The 16,417-nt window shown below is 40.4% G+C and overlaps 1 protein-coding gene across 2 annotated transcripts in view; it reads left to right on the plus strand.

The window, feature by feature from the left end:
* dagla (diacylglycerol lipase, alpha) overlaps nt 1-16,417 on the plus strand; it is a 41,996-nt gene that overhangs the window by 6,640 nt on the left and 18,939 nt on the right. For both annotated transcript variants that reach the window (XM_030414136.1, XM_030414135.1), the window contains exons 2-10: nt 11,002-11,103; nt 11,198-11,409; nt 11,600-11,701; nt 11,803-11,941; nt 12,072-12,159; nt 12,812-12,946; nt 13,038-13,115; nt 13,646-13,770; nt 14,098-14,248. In XM_030414136.1, the coding sequence (XP_030269996.1) occupies nt 11,009-11,103; nt 11,198-11,409; nt 11,600-11,701; nt 11,803-11,941; nt 12,072-12,159; nt 12,812-12,946; nt 13,038-13,115; nt 13,646-13,770; nt 14,098-14,248 (1,125 nt within the window). In that variant the 5' untranslated portion in view covers nt 11,002-11,008. The remainder of the gene's footprint in view (nt 1-11,001; nt 11,104-11,197; nt 11,410-11,599; nt 11,702-11,802; nt 11,942-12,071; nt 12,160-12,811; nt 12,947-13,037; nt 13,116-13,645; nt 13,771-14,097; nt 14,249-16,417) is intronic.

Consider the following 16,417-nt stretch of genomic DNA (forward strand, 5'->3'; position numbering starts at 1 on the left):
AACTTTCTAACCACCACTGCAGGGTGATCCGCTGTCCATGAATGTGCTCACGATGGTGCATAACCTTAAGAGTTTCGCAGTGATATGGCTGAATGCTTTCAGTGCAGCTTCAAAGCTTTTAGGGGCAGTAATTCATTATGAAAGCTGTTTATTTTGCCAGTTCATTGGGAAAAATGTGCTTGGAAAATTCTAATGTCATTCTTGATTGTTTTTGAGAAGTTGATGCGGACATTTTGATGTCCTGACATTTTCAAACATAGAAATCTTCGACACTTTTTGAATCAAGAATAACTGGCAGAAGTCAAATTTAAGGGTGAGGAAACGGCACACTGTGTACAACTATCTTTTAAGATAACAGTGTTTTATCATATGTAATGTAAATATAACAGTCTTAGACAAACAATTACATTGCATTAACATCTTAATCCCCCGTAAGAGCTGGGACTTATAATGGACCAGAATTGATCACCTGTTTGTTTTTAAACCAGTTTCTGCTCTCTCCTCTGTGTTGAGAGGATATGCTTGAGAATGTAAATATTCCTCTTCCAGAGCTCAGTTACAGTAGTGATGGATGGGAGAGAATGTCATGGAAATAAAGAAGCTATAACCAACAGGCTGTGTGCCACAGCTTGGCTTCATGCTGCTGTTGCTGCAGCACATTTGCTGCAAGTGAGATGGAAGAGTGGGTCTACTTAAACACCTGCTGCTAGTCATATTAGAGCAACCTGCTGTCTGTCACACAAGGAATATATGTTGAGTTCAGATGGGAGCTGAGTTTTTCCATTGATGCAGATATTATATTCAGGTCCAGTATGTGTGTCTACCTCAGAAACAGTGTGTTGGTCTCTTGAAATTGTTCTGTGTAATCCTTTGAACAGTGAGCCAGGTTTTAACTTTTTATAAGCATAGTTGGATTAGAGTGCCCACCAACAAAATAAAGAGATAAGAGAGCAGTCAGACCACATGCAAGACAAAATGAGATTATCATCATTTTGCTGTTACAGCATGTGTAGAAGATGCAGCAGTCAGTTCAAAAGCAATCATTCTCAGTGTATCATTTTGGAGGCTGTGCTGCATGCCTGTGCCTCTGTTTGTTTCAGTAAGTCCATGTCAAAGACAAAGCCATAATGACGGTCGGGGAGCCCTGTCATTGTTGTTACATCATTGTTGATGCACCACGTGGGTACGAGCCTGGGCCTGGCACACAGTAGCACGCTGTGTGGAGCACAAAAGCATTGCTCACATGCAGGAATATGTCATACTCTTTTTGACAGAACACATGTCATTTTGGATTCAGACAGAGTCACTAGCTCAAATTGAGAGTCAAGAGTGTGCATGACTCATGCCATATGCAGAAAGCACTATCATAGTAGAGTCAGGCACAGGAGCGCTTCCTGGATTTGTCTGTGTAGCTGAGTTGCCCTAAAGGTCAGGATTTAAGTATTTAGACACTCTTTGATCTCAGGTTAGAAACACAGCAGGGTGTGTGGTGTGGGCCAGCTTCAGGTGCTGGAACTCCATGTATTCTTTGCTTTAGAGGAAGGTTTGGCGATATGGCCTGAAAATCATATTACAATATGTTTAGGCTATATTGCAATACATGATATAGTATATAACCCGGTATCTTAATATCCCCTTGAAGAAAAAAATACTTTATATAGAAAGACAGTGGATTGTTGAGTCTCATCTCCAGGTCTTCAAATACTGATGCTTTGGGTCGGTGGCCTCAATTATTCGCTTACCCAGAGGGTCAGTATTTGCCTTTTACATCAACAGAGGACAACACATTGTATTTATATGTGGGACAGGAGACACGGGCCATTTTAAAACATCAACAAATGTCTCTCTCAAAATGTCTTAAAAAGCCAGTTCAGAGTGTCAGGTATCCAACTTCAGCTGTGTATACTCTGCACCATGACTTTTTCTTACCCCTAGCTCTATAGTCACCATAGTCAGAACTAATGTTGTCTCAAAATGGGGATTTGTAACTTTGACTAAATACCTTGAGGGACCATTTTTTTTCATATTCCTTACTACCTGTAACAACGATCAGGTTTGCTTTAGCTTTTTTCTGATAAAATTAAATGTTTTAGCTGTGGCTTAAACGATTGATAAAGATGGCTTTTTGAGTGAAGTGAATGGATGCTGAGAAACAGCATTAGTCAGCTAGTCTGTCAGAAAGTGTGTATTCTGGTGTGTGCTGGCTTTGAAATATTTATTAGGCCTGTATTGTCATAACTTATTACAAGTGTATCCAGAGAGTAAGTGTTTTTTTTTTTTTTGAAGACTAAACATTGTAAAGAAAAACATAGGTAGAAATCATTTTCATGGAGAGGATTTGGTAGCATTCTTGTGTATTTCTTAAGTTTAAGTGTCATTGGTTGAAGATGGTAGGTAGGCTTACTTGCAAATTATTCCACTCTTAAAGCCATTGTCTTTATTTTATGAAGATATGCAGTTTCTGATTGTAAACATCTATCTAAATAAATAAATAACTCCACCTTCCTGGTCACAAATTGTCAATGGTTTAAGGGAGTTTACTACAACCATGTAACATGTCAGTGCATCACTGTTAATGCCGTTGTGATCTGTTTGCATTTCACTGTGGTGCAATCAAAAGTCTAAGTGCCTCTCCTAATGTCTACGGTGGAGGCTAAACAGCACCACTAATAGGCGAACATTCCCCGGGCTGATGGATGGTAAAGCTCCTGAGGAGGCAACAGCTATTAGTGAGGATGCTGGGTGGAGACATGTACGAATGGCCAGAGCCTTCTTCCGTGAAATTGGCCAGAGTCTTCCTCTGGAAATTCAGGCTAGAAGAGCTGATTTTGATTTTTGGCTGGAATGTGTCTACGTCACTGTGCAACCTGATAGATTCATGATACTGAGATTATTGGGATCTACCGTAAGTAGAAATAAAAAGCAAGGTTGACTGTTGTGCTTATCCAAGTCTTCTGCAGCTGGATGTGGATAGCTCACTGAAAACACTTTTTTTAGGTGTTTTTCGCACATTGATCTATTCCAAACTTCAGGAGTAATGAATCAGAAATATTGACCTCAGAATCTGTGGTTACTGTTGTTGACAAATACAGACAAAATAAATGTAGCATAGTCCGGCCTGCTTCTGGTTGTGTTAAAAATTATTAACTTGATTGTTATTGATTACATTGCACCAAAGATAACTGACAATGCTAATGGTTGTAAATTTCCACCATTATGGTTATAATATTTCATGTCTCAAAGCAATTTACAAAGTGGCTCATATTAGCTGAAACTATTGGTCGATGAATCCCAATCTCCCACTTTTGATTGATTTTTCTCACTGTCTATTAAGCAAAAATATAAAACTTTCAACAGCAGCTCCAATGAAGATATGCTGCTTTTCTCACTTTAACATGCAGAGAGAATATTATCCTTCGACTATTCTGATTTGACTAAACAAACTATTTAAAGGCATAACTGAGGAATCTGGATAATTGTCATGGCATATGAAATATTTACCCATTAATCAAAAAAAGTTGGAAAATTGTAAAGGCCACCAATAGAATGGATTGTTAAGGAACACGCAGTCTAAATAATAAGAGACATATAAACGTATTTGTAGATGAATCAGTCATAAAGTCTTGTAATGCAACTATAATACAGCCGTTGTTCCTGATTACACAAATGTAGCAGTTATGAATGACTTAACCTGCTCAGCACTGATAAATCTGAATAGATATTTATGTTTACATAATGCAAAGTTGTAATCAGTATTGCATTATATTGGACAGATTGTGGGATAAGTGTAAACTAGTAAAAGATAAAATAATGACCTGTATAAAAAGTGACAAGATAATCTGTTCCAACACTGCTTCGTTGTGGGGATTGGGCAACATTTAGCTACAAGGCAGTTTGCAGTGCAACAAAAATCTTCATTTGGAAACCATAAATCATCCAGTGCAAGCTGGGATAGGCTCCATCCTCTGTGATCCTGAACGGGTAGTTGTATAAGAGAAAGAAGAGATGGATGTATGGATAGATGGAGGGACCTGGCAGTGGACTTTTTACTTTTACTGTAACAACAAGGTCATCCCAAGCAATTTATAATTATGTCATAATGTTTTTTTCCACTGTTGAGGTCTCTGCTGGGAGTTTTAGCCATATTCTAACAACAGGCCTTAAGGAGTGTGCTGATAATGGTGTCCCTGGTGGTCTGGTTCATGCACGCCTTCTGCATTTAAGAGATCTGCTTGATTTCCCCAGCCTGATTGGTTTTGGCCTTAATGAGATTTGAGGGGAGTTCTTTTCTTGTCCCCTCTTTCTTCCATCTTTCCACTGCCCTCTTTAATGTCAATCCAACCCAGATAGAGTTTTACAAGTAGCTGTGAAGTGGCTTCAGTCACATGAACCCACTCACACATCCCTGTGTTTTTTTGTTTTTTTTGTTTTTAAGTCTCTCGCATTACGTCAAAACTGAGGAGCTGCATAGTAGGATTAATATGAAGATCTGGAATCTGTAGGCAAAGAGTTGCTCTATGTCTTATATACAGTGTTTCTTCAGGATCCCAGCCTCTTCTGAAGCATTGGCTTTTTAGAAATAATTACAGCTAACATTCAGCTTTGGGCGTTGAACCATTTGCTGTGGAGTGCTGAGAGTAAACAGGTTTGTCTTCAACCAAACACTCCTGCCGCTGATTTCACGTCATTGTCCTGCCTCTTTGGTTGAAGGTCTGGCAATCAGTTGGCCTGCCTGCTGTGGTGCTTTGATTGGAAGGAAAACCTTCATACTGTCACCGCACTGCTCATGGTTTAACCCCTCTGTCTTTGACACAGCCAGTTGTAATCACCTGCCAACACTACTCAGTCCAAGTTGCTGGGAAAACAACTTTGTGTTACTAAAAAACTGAAACATTTAACTGTTACTGAGCTTAGATTGTTCTGTAATATTTGTACTTGCTCTGTGAAATCCCATCCTCATGGTACATTATTCAAAGGTGAGGAATTTCATTTTTCATATTACTCTTGAGCTTCTACCACCCGAGCCTCGGCGTGTCAAATACTGTGCTGTCTATAGGGATCCCCTTTTATAATTTGAAAACAGGAACGCATGAGATAATGGAAACACATTCAAGTGAAATCTGGTAGCCTTACAGTGGTTACCAGTCTCATGAAGCTCACAAGACTATTATACATGGATTCATGCTTTATCTTGGCTGTCAACTAGAACATTTTCAAATGTTCAAAGAAAACACTGTTTTTCTAATACTGTTCATTGCCGCAGCACCTCTATTGACCCTCTGTCTGACTGCTTCTGTGCCTGTCTCTTTAAGGCCCCCCTCCCAAAAAGCCCAGCATACTTTGATTGGTCAGGTTTCTCAGGCCTGAACAAGCAATGTCATCGTGTTTCTGCATCAGGTCTGCCGTTGTTTTTGCAACCACAGCCATATTGGAGGCATGGCTGAAGATGGTGACTGTATAGTCTTGACATCACAAGTTTACAGAAGCCCTGGCGGCTTGTTTACAGGCTGCGTGCATTTTCCGTGGTTTGAGACTTTTGATACTTTTACAGTGCGTGTATACCTCCGTATTCCGGATGATCAAAACAATTGTTTATGGACTGCTGAGGCTGAATTGAGGAGCCTGACAGCCCGAGGAAAGAGGCAATTCTTTGGTCTTGTGGTGTGGTACAGCACTTAAAGTTTAGTATGTTTAATTTTTTGTCCAGACGAGCCACCAGCTGAAAGTTCCTTTTAGCAGGCTAAAAATTACTTTCCAAGACGTCAAAGCAGGCGTTAACATTCAGGTGAATAATGGGTGTCATTCACAAAGTCATCCACAAAGAAAAAACTAGTTCCACCAGTCATTTCTTTGTTTCAGTAGAATAGAAAAGGGAATAATAATTGCCACGTGCATGTCACCCAGTTATATGTGATTCATGTTTAGCTGATGACTGTGCATTATTTGTAATGATACCCATCCAGACCCATGATACATGTGTGCATATGAAGTCCATTACTCATTTCATGCTCAGTGCTGCACCATAGTACAGTTGGGTAATATGGCTAAAAAATGTCATATTGATATTTCATGTTCATGAGGGCCATTTCATGTTTGTCACCAAAAGACAATATGGGTTTCCTTGAACTAACTAACTATTTTCATTATTGATTGATATGTTAATCATATTTTTTCTATTAATCAATTAGTTGTTTGGTTAATTAAATATCAGAATATGGTGAAAGATGTTGATTAGTTTTTCCCAAAGGCCAAGGACGTCCTTTTGTTTAGTCTACAACCCATATATGCACCCATCAGCCACCCCATGAAAACCACTAACAGGTGATGTGAGTAACATTGACCCACCCCATCAGTACAATGCACCCTGCCACACCACAGAACTGCTCAGGAATGGCTCAGGGGACATGACAAAGAGCTCAAGGTGGCTTCCAAATTCCACAGATCAAAATCTGATTCACTTTCTGTGGGACAAGTCAGAACAAGTTTAATCCATGGTGGCCCCACCCCCCAAACATACAGGACCCAAAAGATCCACTACAAACTGTCATAGAGGACTTAAGACTTAAGAAACTTGAGAGGCAGAAATTGGACAATGGGGATTTTTTTTCTTTAAAAAGAGTTTAAACGAATGATCGAGTATCACATTTTCTTCCTCGATAAAACAATCAGGAAGCCAGATTTCAAACAATTTTAAACCTCCATCATTTACGTCTGTGTAGTACTCCATGACTTTGCTGGTGAATTGCAGACTTTCTTCAGTTCAGTTCAGTTCAGAAAACTTTATTTATCCCATACGGGCAATTCAGTTTAAATTGGTTCACTACAACCTGAAAAATCCATAGTGCTATTAGTGGTCTTTGCTGAAATAACAGTCCAGAAAAAAAATAAATGTTTTTTTCAATATTCTTTCTTTATTTGTTATGCTGTAGAGCAAAGATAATCAATATACTGTGTATTTGTAGACACAGTATTAAGTTGTTCATCAAAGACTGCTCTGAAAAGCACATCAAGCTACTGTTATGACCGACAAAGCAATCATCAAAGCAAATCATCAGTAACCAGAACATTGAAAACCTGTCTTTCTTCCTTCTAAACTTGTGTAACTGTTCTTTTCCTCTCTTCAGTTCCCAATACACAAAACACATAGCTGTTAGAAACTACTTGTGATGTGTGTAGATATTTTTGCAAAGGAAGAACCATACATCTAGCATATGTTGCTAGGCTACATCACCTTGTGTTTGTGCACAGATAGATATAAAGAGGAATAGCTGAACCAAATAGGCCCACATTTGTCTTGTGAAAAAGTAATTGTGGTTGGTCATAGTCAATCCAAATAAAGTGATAGGTCTGACAGAGAAAGGTCACAGTCACAGGAGGAACCCAACAACCAGGGAAATACTTCGATCTGTTTTTAGACAAAATGCAAATCGGGGCAGGTGTTCATGCTCAATAAGCACCCTCTGGAGAATTAAGGGAACTGGCACTACACATTTTTCCGTATATTTATCCTTAACCATATGGGGTACAAACGCGACGAGAATATATGTTACGATTTAACATTTTATAGACCTTATATGAGGATGAGACTTATATTTGGCCGAGGCAAAGCTCTAGGACTGTGACTATTGAATTTTGTTCCAAGTAAAAAAAAAACACAAAACATTGAACTTGGGAGGGTTAGATCATTGCTCTAAGCCAGGTCTCCAGTTTTTCTGTGTGACTAGTGATAGAAAAGAGAAGGCCTGTGAAAAGGTATTTCTCCACCAGATCTGCACAGAGGAAATGCCAATGTTTTTCTGTCATACTCACACATCTCTGCTGAGAGCTATGTAGGTGGTAGCACAAATGCTTCAATGAATGTTTTCATTTCTTTTTTTTCCCTTCAGAGGTAATGAGGTACAATCTTGTTGAAGTATGAAAAGTATGTGATCTGCACAAGAATTGTTATATATTTTATGGGTATTTCTCTAGATTAGTGCGGATGAGTGTTGTCCTTTTTTGTCCTTTTTTAAAGAAACCTTAGACCCCCTTTGATTTATGATGATGTGCTGAGCTAGTATTTTGGATACATGCAATACATGATTTGGTATAGAGCAGTAAAATAATTTGAAGTCTTGTGTGGATATTTGAAGGAGAAGCTCCTTTTGGTCTGTTCAAAGTCTGATCTGTAACTTGGCAGTTAGCCTATCATTTATAATTAGCAGCGCAGATGCTTTTTCTTTTCAAATTCTTACTCATGTTAGTGCAGGGCGATGAGGACACTTGTTATCTTGCTTAAAAGCGAGTGCTTTCAAAGACTGTCATCTGGGCATCTATTATCACTATTGAGGCTCGCACTTACCCAAAAAAAAACCATAGTAAACGATCTTCTTTGTTGTTTGATGCATAAAGGATGCACTAGAGACAGGGCATCATGAAACACAAAGCACAAGGACCACAGGTTCTGAAGACAGCTTTTTTTTTCAACAGTTGTTCAGCTGCATTCTCACCTTACAGTATCACCCTATAAAAGAGTATGTCACTGGCTAGACTCACACTAGAAGTGGAATGGCACACATGTTGTCTGGCTACTAGCAGACATGCACAAGGAAAAGACAACACAATCACACGTTCCAGTCCAGGTAATTTCAACAGATCGGTGTAAGACTTTCAACACAAACAAGACACATAATGTCAGGGAACAGAAGTGTGAACAAACAAAAAAACAAAACATAAAAAACAAATGAATGCCAAGGGAAGTGTTTTTCTGCACCTCCAAGTTGTTATATCAGTACTTGGCTATGTCGGTCCAATCTGACCAGTTGCCACTGGAGTTAACTTCAGTGCACAACTGACCCAACCAGATTGCTTCAGCAGTTACGCCCATTGTGGAAATGTAGATCACTGCCCCTTCGCTGTGGTATTTATCCATTCTAAACAGGAAGTTCTTGTATAATACTGCATTCTTGGTGTAGTATCATACTACACTTGAAATGATGCAACTGTCCCTCGTGCTATTTTATGCAGGCACGATGCAGAGTGAGACTTTAACAACTTTGATGAGTGTGGTATTTAAGGGCGAAACAGGGAAGGTGCTGCCAGGTTCTTGATAACTCAAAAAATGTGAAAAAGTGTTCTGAAACTAGACTAAAAAGCAGAGGAGTGCTGGATAATGACCAGCGAGAACTTTTGAAATTAAGTGGCTTCATCTGCTGCAAAACTCATCTCTACCCTAGTTCATTATCACCCTATGGCGAGATGTTTTATGTTTATATTTAGGCAATGGTTTTGGCATGATGAACTGTATACTTTTTTGACCAAAGTAAAACAAAAAGTGTCCTTGTGTTTTCAGCAAATATGTAGGAGCAGCTCACAATAAAGGCTGTATCAGCCTGTATCAGCACCATAAGGCCCACATCAGCATCTCTGTGGCTCTTTCTCTCCCTACTATTTCCTCCCTCACATGCCTTTTACGTTTCATTTCAGTTGCACCCACAGGCAACTTCACAATGCTTTCGCAAAAAATAGAACCAACACAGTGACGTAAAAGAGGGTTTATCACGTGGACCATAACCAGCGTGGTGCCATCATATATGGAAGCTGGTCCTCCTTCTTCTGTTCATTAAGTGGTGCATTTTCTCTGCATCCCTTCACCCACTTAGCCTCATCTTGTCCACATCCCATTATCTTTCACTGTTCCCCTCTGTGCAAGTCTATTTCCGTTACAATCCCTGTAGCCCTCTCTCAGTTTTCATGTGTTTAAACAGAAAGTGAAACACTGGCCTGATGATGCTGAGCTTTTAGCAAGATCCGACCAGTTGATGCATTAGTGTCAGTATTATTTTGTTGTTACAGTGTGTTTGTTCATTATCGGTGTGTACCTCTTAATTGTTTCAACTCCATGTCAGATAAGAAAATTACTTTTATAATTATAATGATGATATAATAGTAATAATGATAACTTTATTTATATAGCACTTTTCAAAAACTAGTTACAGAGTGCTTTACAAAGACATAAAACAGGAATAATAACAGAAAACTGATAAACAACAGTACAATTTAAACAGTGTTACAAGAATAGATATAAGAAGTGAGGTAAGAATGACTCAAACACAATAAAAACAAACAAAAAAGGAAGAGTGAGCGATTGAGGAGATTTAAAAGAAGAAGCAGAGCTAGCCAGCCTGATTTTCTTTTCGACATCGTGGGGTCTGTGATATAATCAGGGGCAAACCCCAAATCTAAAACAAACAGGTAACTAATGCAGAGATGCTAAAAGAGGAGTTATGTGAACTCTATTCAATTCTTTCTGGGTAGTCTTGCTACAACATTTTGACCTAGTTGAAGTTGTGAAAGATTGTATTGAGTGAGACAGGAATAGAGCAAATTGCAGTAATCTAAACGGAGTGTGATAAGGTGGGAAATTACAGTTTTATAGATTCATAGTGGACGAAAAAGATCACATTTTTGAGATGTTTCATATTTTAGAAAAGCAATTGAACTGATTTCATTTGATGATGAAAATGTTCGCTGGAGGGGTCTGGACTGGACCTATTAAAATGGCTTCTGATAAGATAAATATACTTGGATGTCCCCATAGGGAAAGTTGTCCCTTCATTCTGCAGTTTCACAGTGGACAAAAACATACATACTGATTTGTGAATGGTAAATGAACCCCTCAAAGCCATACAAGGTGCTGACCTGCTCAACATGAGCAACACAGCACTTCCTAATCATATTTTTGCTGTCAGCTGTTCACACACACTGACACACCAATGGAACAGCCATCGGGAGCTTTTTGACCCAATTGACCCACTCTACCTCCTGAGCCACAGCCACAAAAGAAAAGACATCAGCACTGCAACAATACATTACTTCTCTGTAACAGTGTACAAATGCATACACACCTTCTGACAGCTGATGTCAGACATGCACCTGTGCAGAATCAAGCCATTACAACTTTTCAGGCAAAGATTTTAAATCACGTCTCTGAAGTTCTTTGTTCCTCTGGTTGTCCCGCAGGGCAGTGATGCCTGGCATGGTGATGTTTCGGCGGCGCTGGTCAGTAGGCAGTGATGACCTGGTGCTGCCCGCCCTCTTCCTTTTTCTACTGCACTGCGTCTGGTGAGTCTGAATTTTGGAAAACTTTTTTTGCCTTTTTTCGTATTTACATATTTTATTCTAAAATAATGATTACATGTCTGACTCTCATCCTTAGGTTGGTGGTTCTGTCCGTGGTTCTGTTCGGTCTCCCGTATGGCTCAGACCAGTCCTGCTCTGTAACGCTGGTTGACCATGGCCGAGGGTACCTGGGCATCCTAGTCAGCTGCCTTATCTGTGAGAGTGCCATCATGTGGCTGAGCATGAGAGGCAGCATTCTGTACACGCAGCCCAGGGAAGCTGTGCAGTATGTCCTTTATATACGGCTAGGTGAGACTCACTATTCTGTCTGAGGCTCTCTTTGAAACAGGATTACCTCATGATGCTTGTGAGAACTGGAGGAGGTGGTTGTGAGGATTACTTACTGGGTCTCCCAGTTATCATTGGGACACTGTTTATATTGATTGGACAGTTATTGATTATTACTCTCCTCACCCCGTCTCTCTCTGCCTCTCTCTAGCTATTCTGTTGGTCGAGTTAGTATATGCTGTGGTGGGAATTGCCTGGCTTGTCCAGTATTACCAGCCGTGCTCTGATGTCACTGCCAAAAACTTGGCTTTGGGTGAGTGCAAGAGGATATAAAGGAGACTGGGAATGAGGCATTTCAAGTTGAAAGAAGTCTTTTATGCTTGAGTTTGAAATATGTTTAAATGTTCTCTGCAGGAATTGTTGCATGCAACTGGCTGGTGATATTCAGCGTCTGCATCACCCTCATGTGCACCTTTGATCCGACGGGTCGGACTTTTGTCAAACTGAAAGCCACACGCCGGCGCCAGCGTAACCTCACTACGTACACACTCAGGTATTAACGGGTTCATGGATCCTGTTTCTTTCTTCTTTCTCTTACCTGGTCTCAGATAAAGACACAGCTTCCAGGCTTGTTAACACAAATTTAGTCTTGACAGTATTCTCTGCCTTTTTCCTCTCCAAAGACACAGACTAGAGGAAGGCCAAGCTAGCAGCTGGAGCAGGAGACTAAAATTCTTCATGTGCTGCACAAGAGCCCAGGATACACAATCAGTGAGTCATAGCACACGCTTACCCATTTCCTCTCTGCGCTGAAAGTAAACTCGAAAATGACTGAAACCAGAAATGTGTCAGGGATAACGTCCAGTGAGCGAGTCATTAAAGTAGGACCTGACAGGATGAATCAAAACGGTGACACAACGGAGCTCATTGCTCAGCTACTTACTGGTAGCATAAGGAATTTTATATAAAATATGAATGGGAAATTATTTCACTGGAGGCTAAATCAATTTACAAGCTGTCTATCTGCAGACAAGTAAAGCACAACTGCAGCCATGGACATTTCACCATTCACTCAACTAAACTGCATAACTGAATTTTGCCGTCAGCTTTTAGCCAACAATCCAGTGCATTTTACTAAAACTAGTATTTGAGCAAGGCACGCAGTCCTCTGTGAGTAGGTTCAAATCCAGGAGACATGACAAACTATAACTATAGTCTTTAAGCCTAACCTATAAGCCTAGAACACTGCAGTTTAGGCGAGTAGAATCATACAATTTTAAATATTGTTTAAACAGACAGTCAGACTTTTTAAAGGTTGCGTGATGATTATATAGATTTTGTGGCAAACCTCCCGTCGCTCAACTCTGTTTTTCGTTACTGTGTTTTGCTAACATGTCCTGATATCTGCTACTCTCTTGTGCAGGATGCATATTCAGAAGTGGCGAGCCTTTTTGCAGAGTTCTTCAGAGATCTGGACATTGTGCCAAGTGATATCATTGCTGGCCTGGTGCTTCTCCGCCAGAGACAGAGGTCTAAGAGATCTTCTATCCTGGACCAGGTATCATTATCCATGGAAAAAAAGGGTGATGTCCGTATGTTTGTGCTGCTGTGATGACAATAACTTCTCTATTCTGTTTTCTCTTTCTAAGGCCAACAATGACATTTTAGCCTTCTTATCTGGAATGCCTGTCACTCGTAACACTAGATACCTGGACCTTAAGAACTCGGTGAGTTTTAATCCTTGTGATAAATGGGCAAAATCAAGGTCGTTATATCTGTATGCTAAATCACATGAATAGTTGACTGGAAGTTAAAAGGTTTCAAATTCAGGTAAACAATGAAGTGTTGGACATCAAAAATACAGCATGCATTCTAACTCTAATTCTGAAAAGCTCTGGATTATTATTATATTTTTTATATAATTTTATTTGCTTAAAGGCTGGTAAATTAAAGCAAACAATACACCAGGAGAGGGTTTACTTGTAGCTGACAAAATTTAAAAAGGACATCATTATTTTTCCATAAAAGAACATCAATTATGTTTGGCACCATACAAAGCTGTTTTGTGTAAATTTAACACCATACAAACAAAACAATAGTAGTGAACCAGAGCCACCAGTTGATCTGATGAGAACTGATGATGTATTCATCCAAATGGATATCTTCAGATTTGAGTTACTCTCTGAATATGTTGTTACTGTTATTCCTCAGTTGTTCTGACACTTGTGTCCGTCTGTCTACCTCTCTTTTCTCCCAGGGCGAGATGAACATGTACAAGGATGTGTGTTATTACATGCTCTTTGCCCTGGCTGCATACGGTTGGCCCATGTACCTAATGAGGAAGCCTGCTTGTGGGCTGTGCCGCCTCGCCAGCTCCTGCCCGTAAGCACTCAAACACTCGCCCGCACAGTTTTGATCTATCTGGCTTCTGTGTCTCTTGAGCCTCTTCAGTGCGGATCAGATTCACATGCGTCAACACTTGCCAAGTGGTAATCCACAGAGACAATACCACTCTAGTTAGTCTCACTCACTGACACTGGCAAAATCGAATTAATCACATACTCTCATCCAGATTTCGTGCATTGCGATACTAGACTACTCTCTGTAGTCTTACTTGTTTTGCTCTAATGTTTGCTTTTTTATGTAAGAATCTGCCTTTTATCTGATTTTTTGTCTGTGTGTTCTCCTGTTTTCCTCCCCCCTTCCCAGGTGTACGTCAGTGTCTGGCTCTCGGTTGTCCCAGTCAGTGACAGTGGAGGAGGACAACTGTTGCGGCTGTAACGTCCTAGCCATACGCAGACACTTCCTGGATAGGGAACTCAAGCAGGTCCACATTGTCTACACTTCCTGCCACGATGCTGTGAGTATTCTGACAACTGGCTAACAAGCCGTCAAAGGTGTTTTTGCTTTACTTCCTGAATAAGACAAAGGATGGGTTGTGTGGAGGAGTCTGAGGAACAGTGTCAAGATTTTTTAAATTGTTAATGCATATCACCTTTTGTACAATACTGCCCTTTCTAACCCTGTCCCTTCCCCATTCTGTGACTGAAAATCAGACAATAATCCTGTCAAACGAACGTCACTTAACACAGTGCCGTGGTGCAGCGCTGCACATCCACAAACTAGAAGCCAGTGGTTTTATTGTGGCATTTCTATTTTTTTTTTATCTGTTTTGGTTACACTTAATTGACCAGATTATTTGCTGAGAAATGGGTTGCCGAGTTGCTGTGTCTACATCCTCTGCAGTACGTCAAGTTTGTTCTCAGTAGGTGTCAGACTTCGCCAAGGCTGTTGGTGATAGTCATGGACAGAATTTTAAGATGGAGCTGAAGAGGAGAGATGGTCCACTTCTGCTCTCAACTTTTTATTCAGTATTGCTGGCTTTTGTTGCATTGTCAACAGCCGTGAGAATGCCATATTGGTTCTTTATTCTTTTGTTGGAAACCCATTAGCTTCCACAAAATGGTTGCTTGTCCTCTGAGGTCCATGCAAAAACAACAATTTATGATCGCAGAGTATCAATAATACCAGAGCTGGGAAGTAACACACACAAACACTTTGTTCCTGTGCTTGCATTGATTTTTCAGGTAACTATACTTTATGTAAGCATTTATTTTTCTGACATCTTTTTACTTTTACTCCCTTCATTTTAATGTAAGTACCTGTACTTTCAACACCCTACATTTGCAGACCGCTATCCAAACATCACAATACTGATTTTAACCTGATAACGCACAGCAGATGTAGAAAGACGAAACATCGCAAAAGACACAATGGCTGGTCAAAAAGACCTTCAGAGGAATCCTTTTTACTTTTATACTTTGAGTACATTTCAGAGCTTGTACGTCCTTAGTTTTACTCAAGTGAAGAAGTTGAAACTGTACTGCTTCTTTTTTTTTTTTACATTGTCATTCACTTTTTGATTTCACTTCCTGATGAGTCTTTTTTATGCTTGCGTGATTTAATGTATCCTTACCTTGACATTCCCTTGTCCACTTTTGTTGTAAAGCTGTATCTAGTAAAGCTGCTGAATCCTCTTGTCAAGGCAGTTATGTCGGTGTGTAAAAATGAAGAACTGGTTGGCATGATGGTCAAAAATACAAATGGAATTAAAGTGAAACTCTCGCCAAAAAGCAACCGAAGCTTTATTTGTGATTGAATATGAGTCAAACTTTCGTGTAAATGCATAATTACGACGAAAGAGGCACTTTTAAGATTGACAGTAGTTTCATTTTCGTGCAAGCTAATTTTCAATGGGGTGCAGGGGCACTTTTACACTAGCATCAAAATTGCTATTTTTAAAACACTAAGAAGGCTCGACACAACATGAAACTTTGAGTTTACTAAACAGAGGATTTTAGTACTACTCACTGTTGGAGCTGGATCTCCGGCACACCTCCGCCAAGACAGACAAAAAGTGCCATGGCGGCGGCGCGCTGGAGGTGCTACTGCTAACATGAGTTGTCCAAAAACCTACGTTTTAGTAAACTGTGTACGCAAACAATGTTCTCAATGCTCGTGTTCATGTGTAGAGACCCTGGTGATACTACGAGTAAAGTTTCATGTTGTGTCGAGCCTTCTTAATGTTTTGAAAATAGCGATTTTTTCGGGGCACCGACTAGTGACCGGAAGGTCGCTGGTTCGAATACCTGGCTCCCCGGGGCGGGACTGAGCTACATGCCGAAGTATCCTTGAGCAAGATACTGAACCCCAAAATTGCTCCTGATGTGCAGTTGGCACCTTCGTGGCAGCCACTGCCATCAGTAAGGGCCCTGTGATGAGCTGGCGACTCATCCAAGGAGTACCCTGGCCTTCGCCCATAGAGTCACTGGATTTGGCCCCAGTAACCCCCGCTCCACCTTGAAAAAAGGTGGTATGAAAGCGGTAACATCACCCGTGACCCGCATGGAGAAAGCCGAAGATGAAACGAAACCGTTTAGCTCAGTTGGGGCGTCCCATGTGCTGAGGCTCTGCAGCGGACCCGGGTTCGACTCCCGGCCTGGGTCCCTTTGCTGCGTGTCACTCCCCC

The sequence above is a fragment of the Sparus aurata genome, chromosome 4, assembly GCF_900880675.1.
Source record: "Sparus aurata chromosome 4, fSpaAur1.1, whole genome shotgun sequence".
Lineage (NCBI taxonomy): Eukaryota > Metazoa > Chordata > Actinopteri > Spariformes > Sparidae > Sparus > Sparus aurata.